The 17,769-nt window shown below is 53.0% G+C and overlaps 1 protein-coding gene and 2 pseudogenes across 1 annotated transcript; 1 reads left to right on the top strand and 2 right to left on the bottom strand.

Annotated features, from left to right (window-relative positions):
• The window catches only part of LOC128820668 (uncharacterized), a 1,438,581-nt pseudogene that overhangs the window by 665,531 nt on the left and 755,281 nt on the right, over positions 1-17,769 (top strand).
• Positions 1-17,769, bottom strand: part of LOC128820667 (uncharacterized) — a 2,212,279-nt pseudogene that overhangs the window by 1,978,717 nt on the left and 215,793 nt on the right.
• On the bottom strand, positions 1,082-2,944 carry LOC128820711 (olfactory receptor 14C36-like). The gene has a single exon (XM_054001529.1). The coding sequence runs from the start codon at positions 2,830-2,832 to the stop codon at positions 1,900-1,902; it is 933 nt and encodes a 310-aa protein (XP_053857504.1). The 5' UTR covers positions 2,833-2,944; the 3' UTR covers positions 1,082-1,899.

Here is a 17,769-nt window from a genome sequence, read left to right as displayed (position 1 = left end):
CAGGAATGGTGTGGCCAGCAGGAGCAGGGCGGTGATTCTTGCCCTGTGCTGGGCACTGGTTGGGCAGCACCTCGAGTGCTGTGTCCAGTTCTGGGCCCCCAATTTAGGAAGGACATGGAGGGGCTGGTGCGTGTCCAGCGAAGGGCAACAAGGCTGGTGAGGGCTCTGGAGCACAAGTCCTGTGAGGAGTGGCTGAGGGAGCTGGGGTTGTTGATCCTGGAGAAGAGGAGGCTCAGGGGAGACAAGGCGGTGTCAGGGCACAGGTTGGACTTGATGATCTCCAAGGTCTTTTCCAACCTTGCTGATTCTGGGATTCTCTGAAACCACCCTTGGAGCAGTTGCAGGAGGAGCCCTGGGCCTCCTCTTCAGAAGCTGCAGCAGCCCAGGTCCCTCAGCTTCTCCTCACAGCCCCAAAGCCCATCCTGTCAGTCCTGCAGAGCCTCTGCAGCTCCTCCTCCTTGCCCAGAACAGGGAGCCCCACAGGCAGACACAGCAGCCCAGATGTGCCCCCCTGGCCTGGGCTGCCTCTGGCAAGGGAGCAGCACGAGGCACTGCAGGAGCCTGCAGACAATTCCTGCAGCACTTGTGGGATGATCCTGCTCCCCAAGGGCCGTTCCCATGGTGCCAAATCAGGAACTGCAATGGGGAGTGGGGCCAGAGAGGAAAGGGCAAACAGGGATGGGCTGTGTGCAGGGCAGGGAACAGGGCTGGGCAAGAGGAAGAAATCTGGGCCAGGGAAGAATAAAGAAAGCAGAGGTTAAGCCAAGGAAATGGTCAGGGCAGTTTGGGGGTGGCTGCCAGGCAGCCCTGGCTCTGAGCAACAGCGTCTGCAGTGGGCCAGGAAAGTCCCAGCTGATGGGAACAAACTTTCTGGCTGAGTGCAGAGGCCAGGACAAAGCTGAGTGGTTTCCCTGGCGTCCCCCAGCCCTTCCTGGCCCCAGGGGCTGATGGCATTTGTGCTGCCTCAGGTTCATGTCCCCACAGCACCAGCACGGGGGTGCTCCCGCCTGCTGTGTGCAATGCAAACAGGGGCTCCTGAGCCAGCGCTGCCGTATCTGTGCCTGCAAGGATGCAGCACCTGTGTGAGCTGGGGGAGAGGCCAGGGCTGCAGAGGGGGGATGTTGTTGGCAGCTCCATGAGGACGCTCTGGGACGCTGCCCTGGGCTGTGCAGCGCACTGGGGATGGATCAGCCCCTGCTCTGCTGCTCCTTCCCGTCTCCCCCAGGGCCCTGGCAGAGCACCAGCCGTGCTGTTTGCCCCCAGCCTGCCCACGGCCAGCCTGGGGCTGCTGACGGGGGTTTTCTGTGCTGAGCATTGGCCTGGCCGTGTTCTTGAGAGAGCCTGGGCAAGGAGCCTGGAGCCCCCAGGCCCTGGCCTGAGGCGTCAGCGCTGCCCCAGCAGTGCCCATGGCCTGTCCCTGCTGCAGCCCCGGCACTGCCACCCCCAGGACTGTGCCCGGCCCCGAGAGCACTCAGGCCCTGCAGCAACACCAGGGCCACCAGGGCAGCGGGGCAGGGCCACGGGAGCAGCACTGGCAACACCAAGTGCTGCTGCTGCTGCTGGGCACAGCTGCTGTGCCAGCACTGATCTGCCCCCAGCTCTGCACACAGACATTGCTGCTGCAGCTCCAGAGAAGGCAACAAAAGGGCAGCTCTGCAGAAAACTCTGCTGGGAGATCCTTGAGTTCCTTTAATGCCACCGAGAGCGCAGCCCCTCACGGACACAATCTGTGGCCACTGGGAAGGTGGAGAGAAACAAAATGAGAAATGGCACAAACAATGACATTTCCTTGGGGAGAAGATGAAAAAAGTAAAACAAAGGAAAAAATGCCCACAAGCAAAGCAACAAGTATCAAAGATGACTTTTATTAGAAGTGATCTGCAGAAACTGACCAGCAGTTTAATGTTCCTGAAAGCATCCAGTCATCAGTCTCCACACTGCAGCCTTGAGCTCCTGGTTCCTCAGGCTGTAGATGAGGGGGTTCAGGGCTGGAGACACCACTGAGTACAGAACTGACAGGGCCAGATCCAGGGATGGGGAGGGCATCGAGGGGGGCTTCAGGTAGGCAAACACTGCAGTGCTGAGAAACAGGGAGACCACAGCCAGGTGAGGGAGGCAGGTGGAAAAGGCTTTGTGCCGTCCCTTCTCAGAGGGAATCCTCAGCACAGCCCTGAAGATCTGCACATAGGAGAAAACAATGAACACAAAACATCCGAGTCCTAAACACACGCTAACAGCAAGTAGCCCAAATTCCCTGAGATAGGATTTGGAGCAGGAGAGCTTGAGGATCTGTGGGATTTCACAGAAGAACTGGCTGAGGGCATTGCCATGGCACAGGGGTAGGGAAAATGTATTGGCCGTGTGCAGCAGTGAATAGAGAAAGGCACTGGCCCAGGCAGCTGCTGCCATGTGGGCACAAGCTCTGCTGCCCAGGAGGGTCCCGTAGTGCAGGGGTTTGCAGATGGACACGTAGCGGTCGTAGCACATGATGGTCAGGAGGGAAAGCTCTGCTGAGATGAAGAACAGAAAGAAAAAGAGCTGAGCAGCACATCCTGTATAGGAGATGGTGCTGGTGTCCCAGAGGGAATTGTGCATGGCTTTGGGGACAGTGGTGCAGATGGAGCCCAGGTCGCTGAGGGCCAGGTTGAGCAGGAAGAAGAACATGGGCGTGTGCAGGTGGTGGCCGCAGGCTACGGCGCTGATGATGAGGCCGTTGCCCAGGAGGGCAGCCAGGGAGATGCCCAGCAAGAGGCAGAAGTGCAGGAGCTGCAGCTGCCACGTCTCTGCCAGTGCCAGCAGGAGGAAGTGGCTGATGGAGCTGCTGTTGGACATTGGCTGTGGCTGCACATGGGCACCTGTTCATGGAGAAAGGACAGTGACAAGTCAGGAGAGGCTGCTTGGAGCCAAACCTGGGCCATTCCCTGTAGCCTGTCCTGCTGGGACTCACCCACCTTTGTTCCTGCTCTGGGCAAACCTTCACCCAGGTCCCTGCCTGAGCTCCAGCTGTGCTGGCTGAGTGTGCCAGGAGCAGCCAGGGCTGTGCGTGGTGGCTCTCAAGGAGCCATCCCTGCCCCCTGCCCTGGGTTTGTGGCCATGTAGCAGAGGGACAAGGCTGGGTATTCAGGATTTGTCAGGGGAGTCACTCCTACTGCAGAAAGGCTTGGTACAATCTGCACTCCCACTTCTAAGGGAAATAGATGGCAGGAGATGGTTTTAGGTATTGTTTTCCTACCCACACATCATTGCTGGCTCTCTGAGGTCAGAAATCTCCAGCATTCCTTCTGCACTCAGAGTTTTGCATTGAGAGATGGGAGAGGCAAAGGATTCCCTGTGGCTGAGGGCAGGTGAGGGGCTGGATGGGCTTGTTCCCCCAGCACTGCTCTGTTCAGCCCCCTCTCCTTCCCTGAGCATCTCCCTGGGCCTGGACATTCCCTCCTGAGAGGTGCCTTGTCCCTGCCAGCGCTCACAGAGCCCATCCCACCCCGTGTGCCCTCGGCCCGGCCCTACAGAAACCTGCCTGTGTGCAGGGCCCTGGCTGGGGCAGGGTCTGTGTGCAGCTGGGCAAGGGCAGCTCAGGAGAGCCCTGCTGGGCCCTGCCAAGGTGATGCTGCTGCTGTCCAGGGCTGAGCAGTGGCTGAAGGCCCTTTGGGAGGCTGCCAGCAGAGAGACTGACCACCCAAAGTCACAGTTCTGGAGTCTCTGTAAATGTTCAAACATTCCTTTGAGGATCCTGTGTGTTCCTTTCAACTCAGAATGTTCTGTCATTCTGGGATTACAATTCCTCTTCTGCTTCTCTCACCCTTTTGTCTATGATCAAAAGAGAAAAAAAAAAAAAAAAACCCTTGCAACAGAGTTAGAACAGTAAAGTAAAAACCAGACCTTTACTGGAAGCTTCCAGGTGTCCCAGTGGGGATGGGGCACAACCGGCTCCTGATTTCAACAATTTATAAAGGTTGATTAATTAGGATATTTAACAGGAAAATCCAATAAGAGATTCAGTTTTCCAAGTTACACACCCCTGTCTCACCGATTGGAGAAAGTCCAAGGACTTCTTTGCCCCACTTTTTGTTATGACTGCTCACATTCTGGTCAACAACCCAAATGTTCTTCTTGTAGGTCCTCTTCCTGGTAATAAGAATATACGGTATTTTAAAAATGTGTTTAGACAGGTTATTGTTCTAAAGACTAAGAGAAAGGTTAGGAAATGCACTAGAGTTAATTAAGGATTATAGTTATAGAAGGATATAACAGTAGTTTAATAGAGTTAATTAAGAGTTTAATAGCGTAAAGGAAGGATTATAGTTTTATAACTATATAATAGTAATTTATAGAGCTATGAATATATAAAAATGCATCAAAAGCAAAAATCTTTTTGTCACCACCCCAACTTTCCCATCCTTCTCCAAGCAGGAAATGGAAAACACTCTCAGGAAAGCTCCTGAGCTTTACAGCAATCCCAGGCTGGCCTTCTTTGGGAAGTGTCCTCCGGAGCTGTGCCCAGGCTGGTCTGGAGCTGGGAGCAGCCCTGCCCCAGCCAGCAGCTCTCAGCAGCAGCACCTGCCCTGCTCAGGGTGGCTCCTTCCCCCCACAGCTTCTGGCCAGCGCTGGCAGCAGCTCCCCGGGCCGGCTGAGAGCTGTCCCTGGCAGGCAGCAGAGTCCCTGGCCCAGCACAGCGCCCTGGGCTGCAGGACCCTGCTCTGCAGGACAGCCCTGGGCACCCCTGGCTGCTCTGCACAAGAGACCATCAGAGAATGGACTCACAGGGTCTGTGGGCATTGGGATGTTCCAGCTGGAGGAGATCACTGCAGGAGCTGCAGCTGCATTGTCCTGCAGCCAGAGGTTCCTGTGCCAAGGGCTGGCAGTGATTCTGCCCCAGGCACTTCTCAGCACCTTCCCAGCCCTGACTGATTGAAGCTCTCTTTGCCTCTGGGCTGTGCCCGCGCTGGCTGCAGGCAGTGCCCCAGCCCTGCTGGGCTGGGAGAAGAGCTGCTCATCCAGAGAAATGTGCTTTTGAAGCTCTGCTTGCTTACCAGCATCACCCTCTGTGCCAGGAGCCCGGCCCAGCTCAGCAGCACAGACACAGCACAAGGACTTGAATGAGCCTCTGGGGCTTTGTGCTCAGGCCCTGAACATCAGGCCCTGAGAGGGAGCTGCAGAAACCTCTCCAGAACTCCAAGTCAGAATCCAACTCCAAAGTTTCTTTGACTTTTAATGGGTCCAACTGAGGGACACGACTGAGAAAATGTCCCCAGGCCCCAGGCAGAGCAGAGAACTGGAGGCACTGATGACAGGTGGGGACAAAGAGAAGCCCAGTCTTGGTGGCCTGGGGCACAGCAGGGTCTGTGCCACCAAGGGCTGTCAGGAGACACCTTGTCCTGAGGCCCTGGGGCCTCCTGGCACAGCCCCAGCCAGGCTGGGCACTGTCAGCCCCTTGTCCTGCCCTCAGCATCCCCCCCTAGCCCACATCCCAGTGGCCTCAAGGATCTGCTGGAAGGAGTCCCTGGGGAGCCTTGCTCAGCAATGGCCCTGGGGGCTCCACAATGCTCCCAGGCACTGCAGGTTTTTCAAAGCACTTTGGCTTTGGCTTTTGTCTTGCAGTCTCTGAGAGCTTTCTGCAATCATGGCCTCCAATTATCTGCTGTAATTAGTCCCTGGAGAGGCTTTGTTAGCAACAACACTCAGTGGGACTCATTAATGCTTCAAGGTACTTCAGTTCTTTTAAGGTACTTGGTGTTTCCCTTTGGATACAGACTCTGTGAGAGGTTTGTGCAATCATGGCCCCAATTATCTGCTTTAACGAGTCCCTTGAGAGCTTTGCACTGACATTCAGTGGGGCTCATTAATGCTTTGAGATACTCAACTTGTTTCAGGTACTTTGAGTTTTCCTTTCCACACTGAGAGGTTTTTGTGCCATTTTGAGTCTCTGAGACGTTTTTGTGCCATCCTGACCTCCTGTTCTCTACTCCAGGGAGTCCATGAGGAGCCTGTGTTGGGGATGGACCTCAGTGGGTCCCATTCATGCTTTGAGACACTTTGGGCTTTTCTTCTGGCTTTGAGTCCTGGAAAGGTTTGTGCAATCTCCTCTCAGGCCCTGAGGTTCCAGGGCTCAGCTTCAAATGCACCACGGGGCTCATTAGGATCAAGCAAGTCCTGACAAACCATGGCTCTGCCTTGATTTCCCTCTGCTCTAGTGCAGTTCATCAGGAACTTTCTGTAGTGGTTTTGGTTCACCAATTTGAGATTTCTTGGCCAGTGCTTTAATTACTGTGGTGGGTTCAGTGCTGGCTAATTACCAGTGAACTCACTAGAATATACTTACTCATTTCCTGCTGTGACATAGGATTAGGAGAAAAGCAAAGTGGGCTCAAAACTTTAAAAGTGTATTAAAATAGTTTACAACAGTAAGTAAAATAAAGAGTAATAAGAATCAGAACAAAACTTTCAGAACACTTCCTCTCTCCATACAACCTGACAATGTAAAGAGACAAAGCCTAAAATTTTCAGTCAGTTTTCCACCTCTAGAATTGTCTTTTTGCTGTTCACTTAGGGAGAGAGAAGTTCCTCTTGTTAATATTATGGAGACTTCTCCACAAGAAAACAGTTATCTCATGGCTTTTCATTTCCACAAACAGCAGCTGCCTGGAAAAATCTGCAGTCGTGAAGCCCCTCCCATTTTTCACAGCTTTTCCCACAGCTGTGTTTATGGGCCATGTCAACTTACGGGATATTGGTTTAAAGATGAGCTGTTTAGGAGCAGAGGTTCTCTTCATCTATTTCGGAAATCCTCTACATCTCTGGGAACAGACATCTTCTTCTCTCCCTGAGGGCACAGGGTCTCATCACTCTTCTCTCTATCTCTATTCAAACTTCTCACGGGATCACAGCTACTGCAACATTTGCTTACTTTACCATGGAGGCCTTTGCTGAACAAGTCATATCCCCATACTTTTCAATGCGTTATAGGGAAAAAGAGAGTCTGATGTATCAATTCCATCCTTCTCCATAGCTTTAGCAGAGGATTTCAGCCCCAAGATCAAGGCATCTCCTCATCCCTCCCATCTGGGACTCAACTTCCTCTTCACTGACCTGGGTGTCTTCACGTTGCTCCTGTGTGTGCCTGCACTTTGTCCTTTTCTCTCACTGGAGGGAGGATGGAAGCACGGGAAGAGTCAATATCTGAGGCGGGGCCTGCAGATGGTTGCGTGAGCCCGGCCGGGCTGGGTCCTTGCAGCCGGAGCTGTTTTCCCATGGAGGTTTGTGCAGCGGCTGCGCTGGGGCTGTGTCAGGCTGGGCGGCGCTGGGGGCAGGGCCAGGATCTCAGCAGCCAGGCCAGAGCAGAGCAGCAGCACGGCCGGGGCCGATGGCTTCTCCTGGCCCTGCCCGCTGGTTGCGGGCCAAGCCCAAGGGCGGCAGAAGCTTGGCCGAGCCGGCCCGGCCCGGGGCTGCTCCTGGGGCCCGGCGGATCCTGGCTGGGCCCGGGCTGGCGGCGGGGCAGGGCTCGGCAGCGGCCAGATGTCAGCAAGCGCAGCCACGGCCCGGCCCGGCCTCGGCCCCGCGGCCTCCCCTCCCCTGCCCGGCAGCCGATGGGGCCTGGCGGGCTCCCTGGGAAGGGGCCCGGCCCCACGGCAGGAGCCGCCCGGCCCGCCCCGGCCCAGACGGGGGCTGGCCCGGCCTTGGCACCTCTGTGCTGCCCAGAAGGGAAAGAGACCCATCCAGGCTTCTTCCTCTTTAACTTGTGTCTTCACAGAGGCGTGTGCAGTTTCCTTAGTGCTTTAACAGATTGTCTATTCTCAAAGCTAATTACTAATTTGTTTTGTGTTAGACACGGAGGAAACTGCTAGTAGCCTCTCTCAGGACATCACTTCCGTGATGCAAAACCACCCCAACAGCACAGAGCACAGAGCTCCTTTGTCCATATGTAGTGGTCGTGTGCCTCAGGCCTCAAAATCCCAGCTTGGGAGATCTCTGGGCCCTCTCCAAGGTGTTTTCAAATGAAAACATTCAGCTCATAGTCTAAGAAAATCACCAGAGGACAGGGCCAGCCTGACCTGTCTTTCCTGGCTACTTTTGTCTGGGAGCACTCCTCGGATATATGGAATTTGGGAAGCAAAATTCTAATTTTGGCCATGGTCCCTGGACATGAAGACCAGTTCTTTTCCAACAGAATGAAGGAACAGAGCCCCAGTGTTGCCGGGGCAGATGAGAGGTGACCACCAGAAGGCAAGGCCAGGCAGAGCTGCCAGATTTTGTTCTGAGAAATACCCTTGCATACAGGAAATTTTTTAGGCAGAGTGTCAGTTTTGGCAATGGGCATCTGAAAAGAGGGACAGTTCTTTTCCATAGCAAGGAAAGCACAGAGCCCCAGTGCTCCGGGAGCTGATGAGAGGCAGCCTTTGGCATTCCAACATCAGCCAGACCTGTCAGGTGGCCCCTGGGAGGCCAAGCCAGCCAGACCTGTTCCATGTTCCCTCGGTTCCATGGGGCCCCACAGTGTCCCAATGGTCCCTTGCTTCCAGGAGGCCCTGAGGTGTCACAATGCCCCCTTGGTGACACGAGGCCCTGAAGGGTCCTCATGGTCTCCATGGTTCCATCAGGCCCCACAGAGTCATGATGGTCTCTGGGTCCATGAAGCCCCGCTGTGTCACCATGGCCCCTTGGTTCCATGGGCTCCAGTGGTGCCACAATGATCCCCTTGGTTCCATGAGGTGCCCACAGTGTCACAGGGATCTCCATGGGAAGGAAAGAACCGAGCCCCAGTGTGGCAGGGGCAGCCACCAGAGGCCAAGGCCAGCCAGACTTGATGGTACTGGCAGATTTTGGCTGGGAAGAACCCTTGGATATAGGGAATTTTGGAGGTGGAATTCCAATTTCAGACGAACACCTGGAGGAGAAACACAATTCTTTTCCATGCAAAGAAAAGCACGGAACACCAGTGCTTGAGGGGCAGATGAAAGGCGGCCATCAGAGGCCTAAGGCAGCAGACGTCTGTGTCCTGATAGCTTTTGTCTGAAAGCAACCCTTGGATATAGGGAATCTGGGAGGTGGGACCCCAATTTTGGCCATTTTTGCTGAGATAAGAAGGACGCTTCTATTCCATAGGAAGGAAAACACTGAGCCCAAGTGTTTCAAAGACAGAACACGAGAGAGATGGGGCTCCTGGGAAGCCAAGCCAGCCAGACCTGTTTGTCCTGGCAGCTTTTGCCGGTGAGGGATCTTTGGATATATGGAATTTGGGAGAAGGAATCTCAATTTTGACCACGGACACCTTGAGAAGAAGGGCAGTTCTTTTCCATAGGAAGGAAAGCACCGAGCCCCAGTGTTTGCCCCGGAAAGCAAATGAGAGGCAGCCCCCAAGAGGCCAAGGGCAGCCAGACCTTTCTGTCCTGGCTGATTTCACTGGGGAGCAATCCCTGGATGTACAGACTTTTGGAGGTGGAATCCCAATTTTGGCCATGGGCACCTGGTCAGGATTGGATGATTTTTTGGTACAGGAAAGAAAAGCATGAAGTCCAAGTGTTCTGGAAGGAGATGAGAGGTGGCCACCCTTAGGCCAAGCCAGCCAACCTGTCTCTCCTGGCACCTTTCATCTAGGGGCTATCGTTGGACACTGGGCATTTTGGAGGTGGAATATCAATTTTGGCCGTGGGTGCCTGGACAGGAAGATGAGTTCTTTTCATTAGGAAGGAAAGCACAGAGCCCCAGTGTTTCAGAGGCACATGAGTGCCAGCCCTCAGGAAGCCAAGGCCAGCCAGACTTGTCAGTCCTGGCAGCTTTTGTCTGGGACCTGTCCTTGGATATCGGGAATTCTGGAGGCAGATCCCCAGTTTTGGCCATGGGTGCCTGGTGGAGATGGATGGTTTTTCCTATAAGAAAGAAAAGCACATGGTCCCAATGTTTGAAAGGCAGATGAGTGGTGGCCCCTGGGTGGCCAAGGCAGCCAGAGCTGTCTCTCCTGGCAGATTTCATCTGGAAACAAACCTTGAAATATAGGGAAATTTGGAGAAATAATCTCGGTTTTGGGCCTGGGTCGCTAGAGAAGAAGGAGAGTTCTCTCCCATAGAAGGAAAGCCCAGAGCCCCAGTGCTTCAGGGGCAGATGAGAAGCAGCCCTCGACATGCCAAGGTCAGCCGGACCTGTCAGGTGGTCCCCAGGAGGCCCAGCCAGCCAGACCTGTTCCATGTTCCCTTGGTTTTTTGGGACCCCACAGTGTCACAATGGTCTCCTTGGTTCCATGAGGCCCTGGAGTGTCACAATGTCCCCCTTGCTTCTGCAGTGTCACAATGGCCCCGTGCTTCCATGCGGCCTTGCAATGTCACAATGGCTTTGTGGTTCCACAAAGCCCTGATGTGTCACAATGGCCCCTCGGCTCCATGCGCCCTCGCTGTGTCACAACGGCTCCTCTGTGACACTGCGGGCTCCACAAGGTCACCACGGACCCTTGGTTCCTTGGGGCCCCCGAGTTCCACAATGGTGTCCTTGATTCCATGAGGCAGCACAGTGTCACAATGGCCCCTTGGTTCCATGAGGTTCCCCAGTGTCACCGTGGTGTCCTTCGGCCTGCATTGTCACAGCTGACCTGTGTTAATCACATGTCCTCTGAACAGAGAGAGAGCTCTCCCAGGATTTTCCTGGGAAGCTGTGAGAAAGCTCAGAGAAAAGAATGAGAAACAATTCTTATCTTCACTTGCTGCACCTGTTGTTGTGCATGTGTGGAATGTATTATGGAGATTTGTTTACCAAAGGGTGATTTCTTAATTGGCCAATGGTGACGGTGTTTGGATTTCAATCAACCAATCTGTTCTGTCTGTATCGGACTGTCTGGAGTGATGAGTGTTTCTTAATAGTATAGTATAGTATAGTATAGTATAGTATAGTATAGTATAGTATAGTATAGTATAGCATAGTATAGTATAATAAAGCGATTGATCAGCCTTCTGGAATAATGGAATCAATGCTAATTATCACCATTCCGGGGACGCCCTGCTACGATAGTTATCCAAGTCAATCTTCCCTTACCTCTGAATGCTAAATAGAATAGGCTTAACAGGCATATCAGCAACACCAACCACTGTAGACCCAACGAGCTGGCTGAGGGGTTGGGAGAAAATTTCCCCTGGTGTAATTTCCACACAGAGGGTACCATTATTAAAGTAATTCATAAAACACATACAGTTAGTGTGTGGTAGCCTCGAATCCATGTGCCCACTGTCCAGAGGAAATTAAAAATCCATAAATTCCTCACCACATTAACCCATGAAAGAAATTGGATAGCAGCCACAGTAGCCATAGTTCTAGGATGGGAAAAATGTAGCCACAACCATGTGCCACCCAAGGCAGGGTAAGCTAGACCACATGGTGACACCTAACAAGGTTTCTATATGCAGTACACCAAAAAATAATTATGTTACTCGGGAATTGTTATTCTCATTTCACCCTTTTTCTCTCAATGTCCTTGGGCTGCACACTGGGTGCCAAAAAGTGATCTTGGTTTACAAGACAGGTGTCTGCTAGGGAAGGCAGAAAAAAGCCTCCTGTGGAATGGAGAATGTAAACCCCCTCCCTCCAAATTATTAGAATTGTGAAATCAAGGGGCTCTCAGGCAAAGATGTGGGAATAGCAATAACAGTTCTTCACTAGTGTGTACAATCAAGCAAACAAACAGCAGCACCTCCGGCGCTGGCAGCAAACAGAACAGGAGCCCAGTGCAGCCTTTCGGCCGCGGCACTTTCCCTGCGGTGCAGCTCCGGGCACGGCCGGCAGGGGCGCTGGTGGCTCCCGGGGGGCAGGGCAGGTGCGGTGATCCCCGCGCGGCTGCAGGGGGCGCTCCGGCGCGGGCTCGGGGAGCACGCGGCCATGGCGGCTTTGTCCCAAGGCGGGAAGGGCTGGAAGAAGGCTCCGCTTCACAAACCCTGGGGGCAGCCGGCTCCGGGGCCCCAGCAGCACTCTGGGAAAGCAGCAAGCTGGGCCGGCAGGATGTCTCAGCAGGCAGGGGGTGAGGGGCTCCCAGCAGGGCAGGGAGAGCCGAGCTCAGGATCCCGGGCACCCGAGCAGACGGGGATAGGTCTCTCTTTTAGTGGGGCAGGTGTTAATAAGGTCCCAGTTTAGGGGCTGTTCTCACAAGCAGAGGCTCACCCCATGACAGAAGAAGCAGCTCTGGGCCTGGCTCCGGCAGCAGCAGTGGAAACTCCCTTTCCCAAGAGCCATGGCTCTGATCGTCCTCCTCCCAAAATAAGGGCTCAGCCAATAATCACCAGCTGATGATAAGGAACAAACAGAAAGGAAAAAGCCAACCCCCAACAGGTGTTTGCCATTTTTAATCCCGTGGGACAAATTTTTAAAAAGTTTAATTCCACCTTTATAATTGTTACATACGAGCTTTTGAAAAGTCAAGGGAGGGGATTGGAACCTGCTGCTCCAAGGCTCCCCTCACAAAAGGAGTTCAGAAAGCCTGGAGGTCCTTGGAGGTATTTGGGGATCCTTTTTGTACCTCCTGACCTGACAGGAGCTTCTCTAATAAACTTTGCCTAAAGCTCCCACTCTGCCCATGACAGGAACCCCTGTGAGTGCCTGTGACATCCCGGCTCTTTGGCAGCCTGGAAACACTTAGAAAGTCCCCACAGAACCCCTCGAGTACCTGTCAAAAAATCTGATCCTTAGTAGGCAAACATCATCAGGGCCCATTGCTATGGTCGGTTTCCACAGGCCGGGGTTCAGTGTCCTGGTTTAGGAGAAATTAGGGGAAAACATCTCCAAAGGAGCCCCTTATAGGAAACAAAACCCTCCACAACTTCCCCCACCACCGGGTTCAGGAGGAATTTCTTCAGAGGGGAAGTGGAAAAAACTTGTTTATTAAGGAACAACAAAAAACACTCCCCAGCACAAGAGAAATAGCCCGAGATGACCACAGATGTTTTCACCAGTCCAAGGGGGTTGAGCTGTATCTCTCTTCGCTGCAGAGGGTACGAAGCTTCTCTCGCAGACCCCGGGGGAGCTCCTGCCCAGAGTAGGTCCGATATCTTCGGTGGCGGGGGGGGAGAAGGGAACAACAGAAACCGGGGAAAAAGGAAAAAAATGGCGAAAAAGCAAGCAAGCAAAAAGCAAAGAAAAAAGAAAGGAAAACAGAGGTAGCAAAGCAGGCAGCCAGCAGCGAGCAAAAAGCAGCAAGCCAGCAGCGAGCCGGGGGGGGGTGGAAGTACGAAGCTATAGACAAAACAAACTGAGAGGAGGGAACAGAAACCACGATTGGGATAATAAGCATGAAAATGTCCTGTCCCCACGACATTCCACCCCTTATCCCATATTGTGAACATGTTACTGAACACAACGTAAACTTCCTTCCCGCCTGCTCAAACCTTCCACACTTACACATTCTCTTCCATTCTTACTTACTCTGACTTTCGACCCTTTCACATTTCCTTCTGTTTCATGTCTGTATGATCTAACGTACAGACAATGGTGGTCACGCTTAACAAACAATGATATCATCCCACAATCAGATCTCCCTGAGGTACACAACAGGTTGTCCCATCTTTCTGCATTATCCACCAGGTATAACCTGGTCCTTGAGCAAAGACAATCCCACGAATGGGTTTGCCTGTACTCGAGGCAGGATTAATCCATATTGTCTTCCCCAACAAACCTCTGACATGGGCCAATGGGACTTTATCTCTGTCTACTATATTGAGGGACTCAGACTGGGCAGGACCTGCTCGGTTGGTGGAACCTTGAGTGTTAACTAACCAGGTGGCCCTGGCTAAATGCTGCTCCAAGTTCTTGAAAGATCCCCCAGCCAGTGCTTTCAAGGTGGTCTTTAACAATCCATTGCATCTCTCCTCTTTACCTGCAGCTGGGGCATGGTAGGGGATGTGGTATACCCACTTAATGCCATGTTCCCTAGCCCAGGTGTTAATAAGATTATTTTTAAAATGAGTCCCATTGTCTGACTCAATCCTTTCAGGGGTACCATGCCTCCAAAGGACCTGCTTTTCAAGGCCCAGGATGGTGTTACGGGCTGTAGCATGAGACACAGGGTAGGTTTCCAACCATCCTGTGGTGGCTTCCACCATTGTGAGCACGTAGCGCTTGCCTTGGCGTGTCTGGGGCAGTGTGATGTAGTCAATCTGCCAGGCCTCCCCATACTTGTACTTGGACCACCGTCCCCCATACCATAGGGGCTTCACTCGCTTGGCCTGTTTGATGGCAGCACACGTCTCACAGTCATGGATAACCTGAGAAATGCTGTCCATGGTTAAATCCACCCCTCGGGCTCGTGCCCACTTATAGGTGGCATCTCTACCCTGATGGCCTGAGGCATCATGGGCCCATCGTGCTAGGAACAACTGCCCCTTGTGTTGCCAATCTAAATCTATCTTTGACACCCCTATCTTTGCAGCCTGATCTACCTGCTGATTGTTTTGCTGCTCTTCATTAGCTCTGCTTCTGGGGACATGAGCATCTACATGGCGAACCTTCACAGGTAGTTTCTCTAGCCAGGTAGCAATGTCTTTCCATTCTTCAGCAGCCCAAATTGGTTTTCCTCGACGCTGCCAGTTAGCCCCTTTCCATCTCTCCAGCCAGCCCCACAGTGCATTGGCTACCATCCATGAATCAGTGTAGAGGTAGAGCTTTGGCCACTTCTCTCTTTCAGCAATGTCCAGGGCCAGTTGAACGGGGAGGCTGAGCCCGACGGATCGCTTGAGCCCAGGAGTTCTAGGCTGCCGTGCGCTGTGCCGAGCGGGCATCCAAGCTAAGGCCGCCATCAATATGGTGACCCGCGGGGAGCCGCGGGACACCAGGTTGACTAAGGAGGGGGGATAGTGCCCAGCGTGGGAGACGGAACGCCGGACCGAGATATCAGCCGTCCAGGGAGTCTGAACTTTTAACCCTTTCCAGGAAATGAGGGCTTTGTAAAATATTGCTCCTCCTTGATTTGTAGTGGAAGAGAGACAGTATAGAGAAAGGTTATTAAATTAAATAACAGAAAGATGGTGTCCTTGGCAGTCAGGGAGAACTGAACATTTTCTAATAGAGACGTAAACAATTCGGAGGAGGAAAAGGAAAGCAAAGGCTGAAAAACCTCCTCCCCCATAACAAATTTAGCACACAGCCACAACCACGAATTATACATTCCTGGAGCCGATAACAACATTTTTATAAGCCCCTTGCAAAGTATCACAGCCAAGCCCAGCCCGATGAATATTCTAGTTAATGCCCCTCTGCTACAAAAGCTACGTATTAGGGGCAATACCGGAGCTACTTCTGGATAAGAAAATAACTCCAGGGACCATAAAGCTATTAAAACTTCAAAGAACCCTAATGACCAGAAATAGAGGCAGGCTTTCACTCCAAATGACATTATAACTTTAAAAAGAGACATACCAATATTCCCACAAAACAGTTAGAGCCAAAATATTATTAGAATAAAGTTTTTTCCACTTTGTCTGGCCTTCCCCGTACGGGCCACCAAATTGTCGGGAAAGAAGATGAGTTCTGTTCTTGGACCCTTGGCCCCAGGGGAAAATGGGGGGGACTGCAGTCCCAAGATGAGAAGCTGAACTGTTGTATCTTTGGGTCCGTGGCAAAGCATGCTTAAAGGAGCCCTATGAGCAGTCTGTCCATGCACGGTGGTGAGAGCACTGTGAGATGGAAAGGAGAGGGTCACACAGGCAGATTTTCTCCGGGCGGTTGCCATGTGTGACAGGGAAACACAGGGTGTGGCAGCTGTGTTTCCTGGGGGGTCTGTGGTGCAAGAGAGACTTCTCTCTCCCTTGATAGTTTGAGTATTGATTTTCTGAAGGGTGGTAATTTGATCAGGAATCCCGGGTGATGTTTCATGGTGGGTGTTTTTGGAAATTGGGAGGAGGAGGGGTGTTTTAAAAGGTCTTCATCCTGGATTTAGTTTATGTGTTTTTTGTGTTAGTAGTAGTTTAATAAAGTTTTTTTTCCCCTTTGTTATTAAGCTTGGGCCTGCTCTGCTCTGTTCCTGATAACATCTCACAGCATTTATTTAGGGAAGGTGCATTTTCATGGGGGCGCTGGCATTGCGCCAGTGTCAAACCATGACATTCAGGAATGGGATTCCCCAATTTCCTGCTCCCGCTAAAACCGTGCTGCCGCTCGCTGCCCTCCCTCCTCCCATGGAAAGCACAAAAGGCAAAGATCCTGGGCTGGGATAAGAACAATTTACTTGGAACAGCAACAAGACAAGGAACAAACAGGAACAGAAACAATACTGATAACAGAATGGATAAGAAAAACTATTTACAGGGAAAACTACATCACCACTGACTGGCTCTTCCCAGCCATGCATTTCCTCCTGCCTGGAACAGACACCCTTCTCCTCAGGGAGAGAGAGAGAGAGAGAGAGAGAGAGAGAGAGAGAGAGTCCCTTTCCTGCCCCTGGAAATGACCTGAGGTGGGAGTGAATGTAATGATAGGGCCATGGCCAGACCCTCATGTTCTTCAATCCCAAACCATTTCATTGGCAGGGGTAGGAAAAGGGAATGATCTCTTCCCAGCATGGATCACAGGGAACATGGATCACCAGAGCTCTTCCCAACATGGGCTCTCCCATGGGGGATGGAGCTGGAACAGTTCATGAAGCTCCTCCTGCAGTTGAGGCACCTGCAGGGCTTCCCTTACTTGTGCCTCTGTTCATGTCGGGTCAAGTGAGAGCTCCTGGAGAAGCTCTTCCCACACCGGGGACAGTCGTAGGGCCTGTCCCTGGTGTGGATGCGCTGGTGCCTGATGAGGTGGGATTTTTGCTTGAAGCTCTTCCTGCAGTGCAGGCAGTGGAAGGGCCTCTCCCCAGTGTGAATCCGCTGGTGCTTGAGAAGAACGGAGCTGGTCTGAAAGCTCTTCTGACACTCAGGACACTCATAGGGCCTCTCGCCAGTGTGGATCCTTTGGTGGATGATCAGGTAGGACCTCTGGCCAAAGCCCTTCCCACATTCCCCACATTTGTATGGCCTTTCCCCAGTGTGGATGTTCTGGTGCTGGATCAAGTGGGACCTTCGGCTGAAGCTCTTCCCACATTCCCCACACTCGTAGGGCCTCTCCCCAGTGTGGATGCGTTGGTGGACGACAACGGCAGAGCTGCAGCTGAAGCCCTTCCCACACTCCCCACACCTGAAGGGCCATTCCCCGGTGTGGATCATCTGGTGTTGCTTCAGATTGTTGCTCTTCTTGAAGCTCTTCCCACACTCCAAGCACTTGTAGGGCTTCTCCCCATGGTGAACCTGCTCATGGACCACCAGCTCTGAGCTCTGACTGGAGCTCTGTCCACCTTTCTGGCACAGGGTGGGTCTTTCCTCCTCAGAACACCCTGGGCTGGGCTTGGAGCCCCTCCTTCTGCGGGATCTCTGGGGATTTTCCTCCCCGTTGGATTCCTGTGCCATGGAGCTGCTCAAAACGGCCTCTGCCATGAGGTTCTGCCGTGGGGATTTGTCCTCCCTGGTCTCCATCCTCAGCTCCTTGCCTGGGGCAGGAAGGTCAAGGAGAAGATGGGATTTGCCTCCGTGCCAGAGGGAAGGGGAAGGAGATCCCCCCAGTGCGTCCCCGGCAGGACGGCGTCGGCAGTGGGGTTGTCCTGCAGCCGGGGGCTGTGCTGGGCTGGGAGATGGAGCAGGAGAGAGGGGGAAAGGGGCACTGACTTCCTCCTCACCTGCCAGGGTGTCCCAGGGCTCCTTCCTCTTCCTCCCAGCATCCTCCTCCATCTGGCAAAGGTTTGGGGATGGGAAATTCTGTTCTGGGAAAAAAACAAGGGGTGAG

This window comes from Vidua macroura, chromosome 30 (genome assembly GCF_024509145.1).
Source record: "Vidua macroura isolate BioBank_ID:100142 chromosome 30, ASM2450914v1, whole genome shotgun sequence".
Lineage (NCBI taxonomy): Eukaryota > Metazoa > Chordata > Aves > Passeriformes > Viduidae > Vidua > Vidua macroura.
This window is presented reverse-complemented; position numbering and strand designations above follow the sequence as displayed.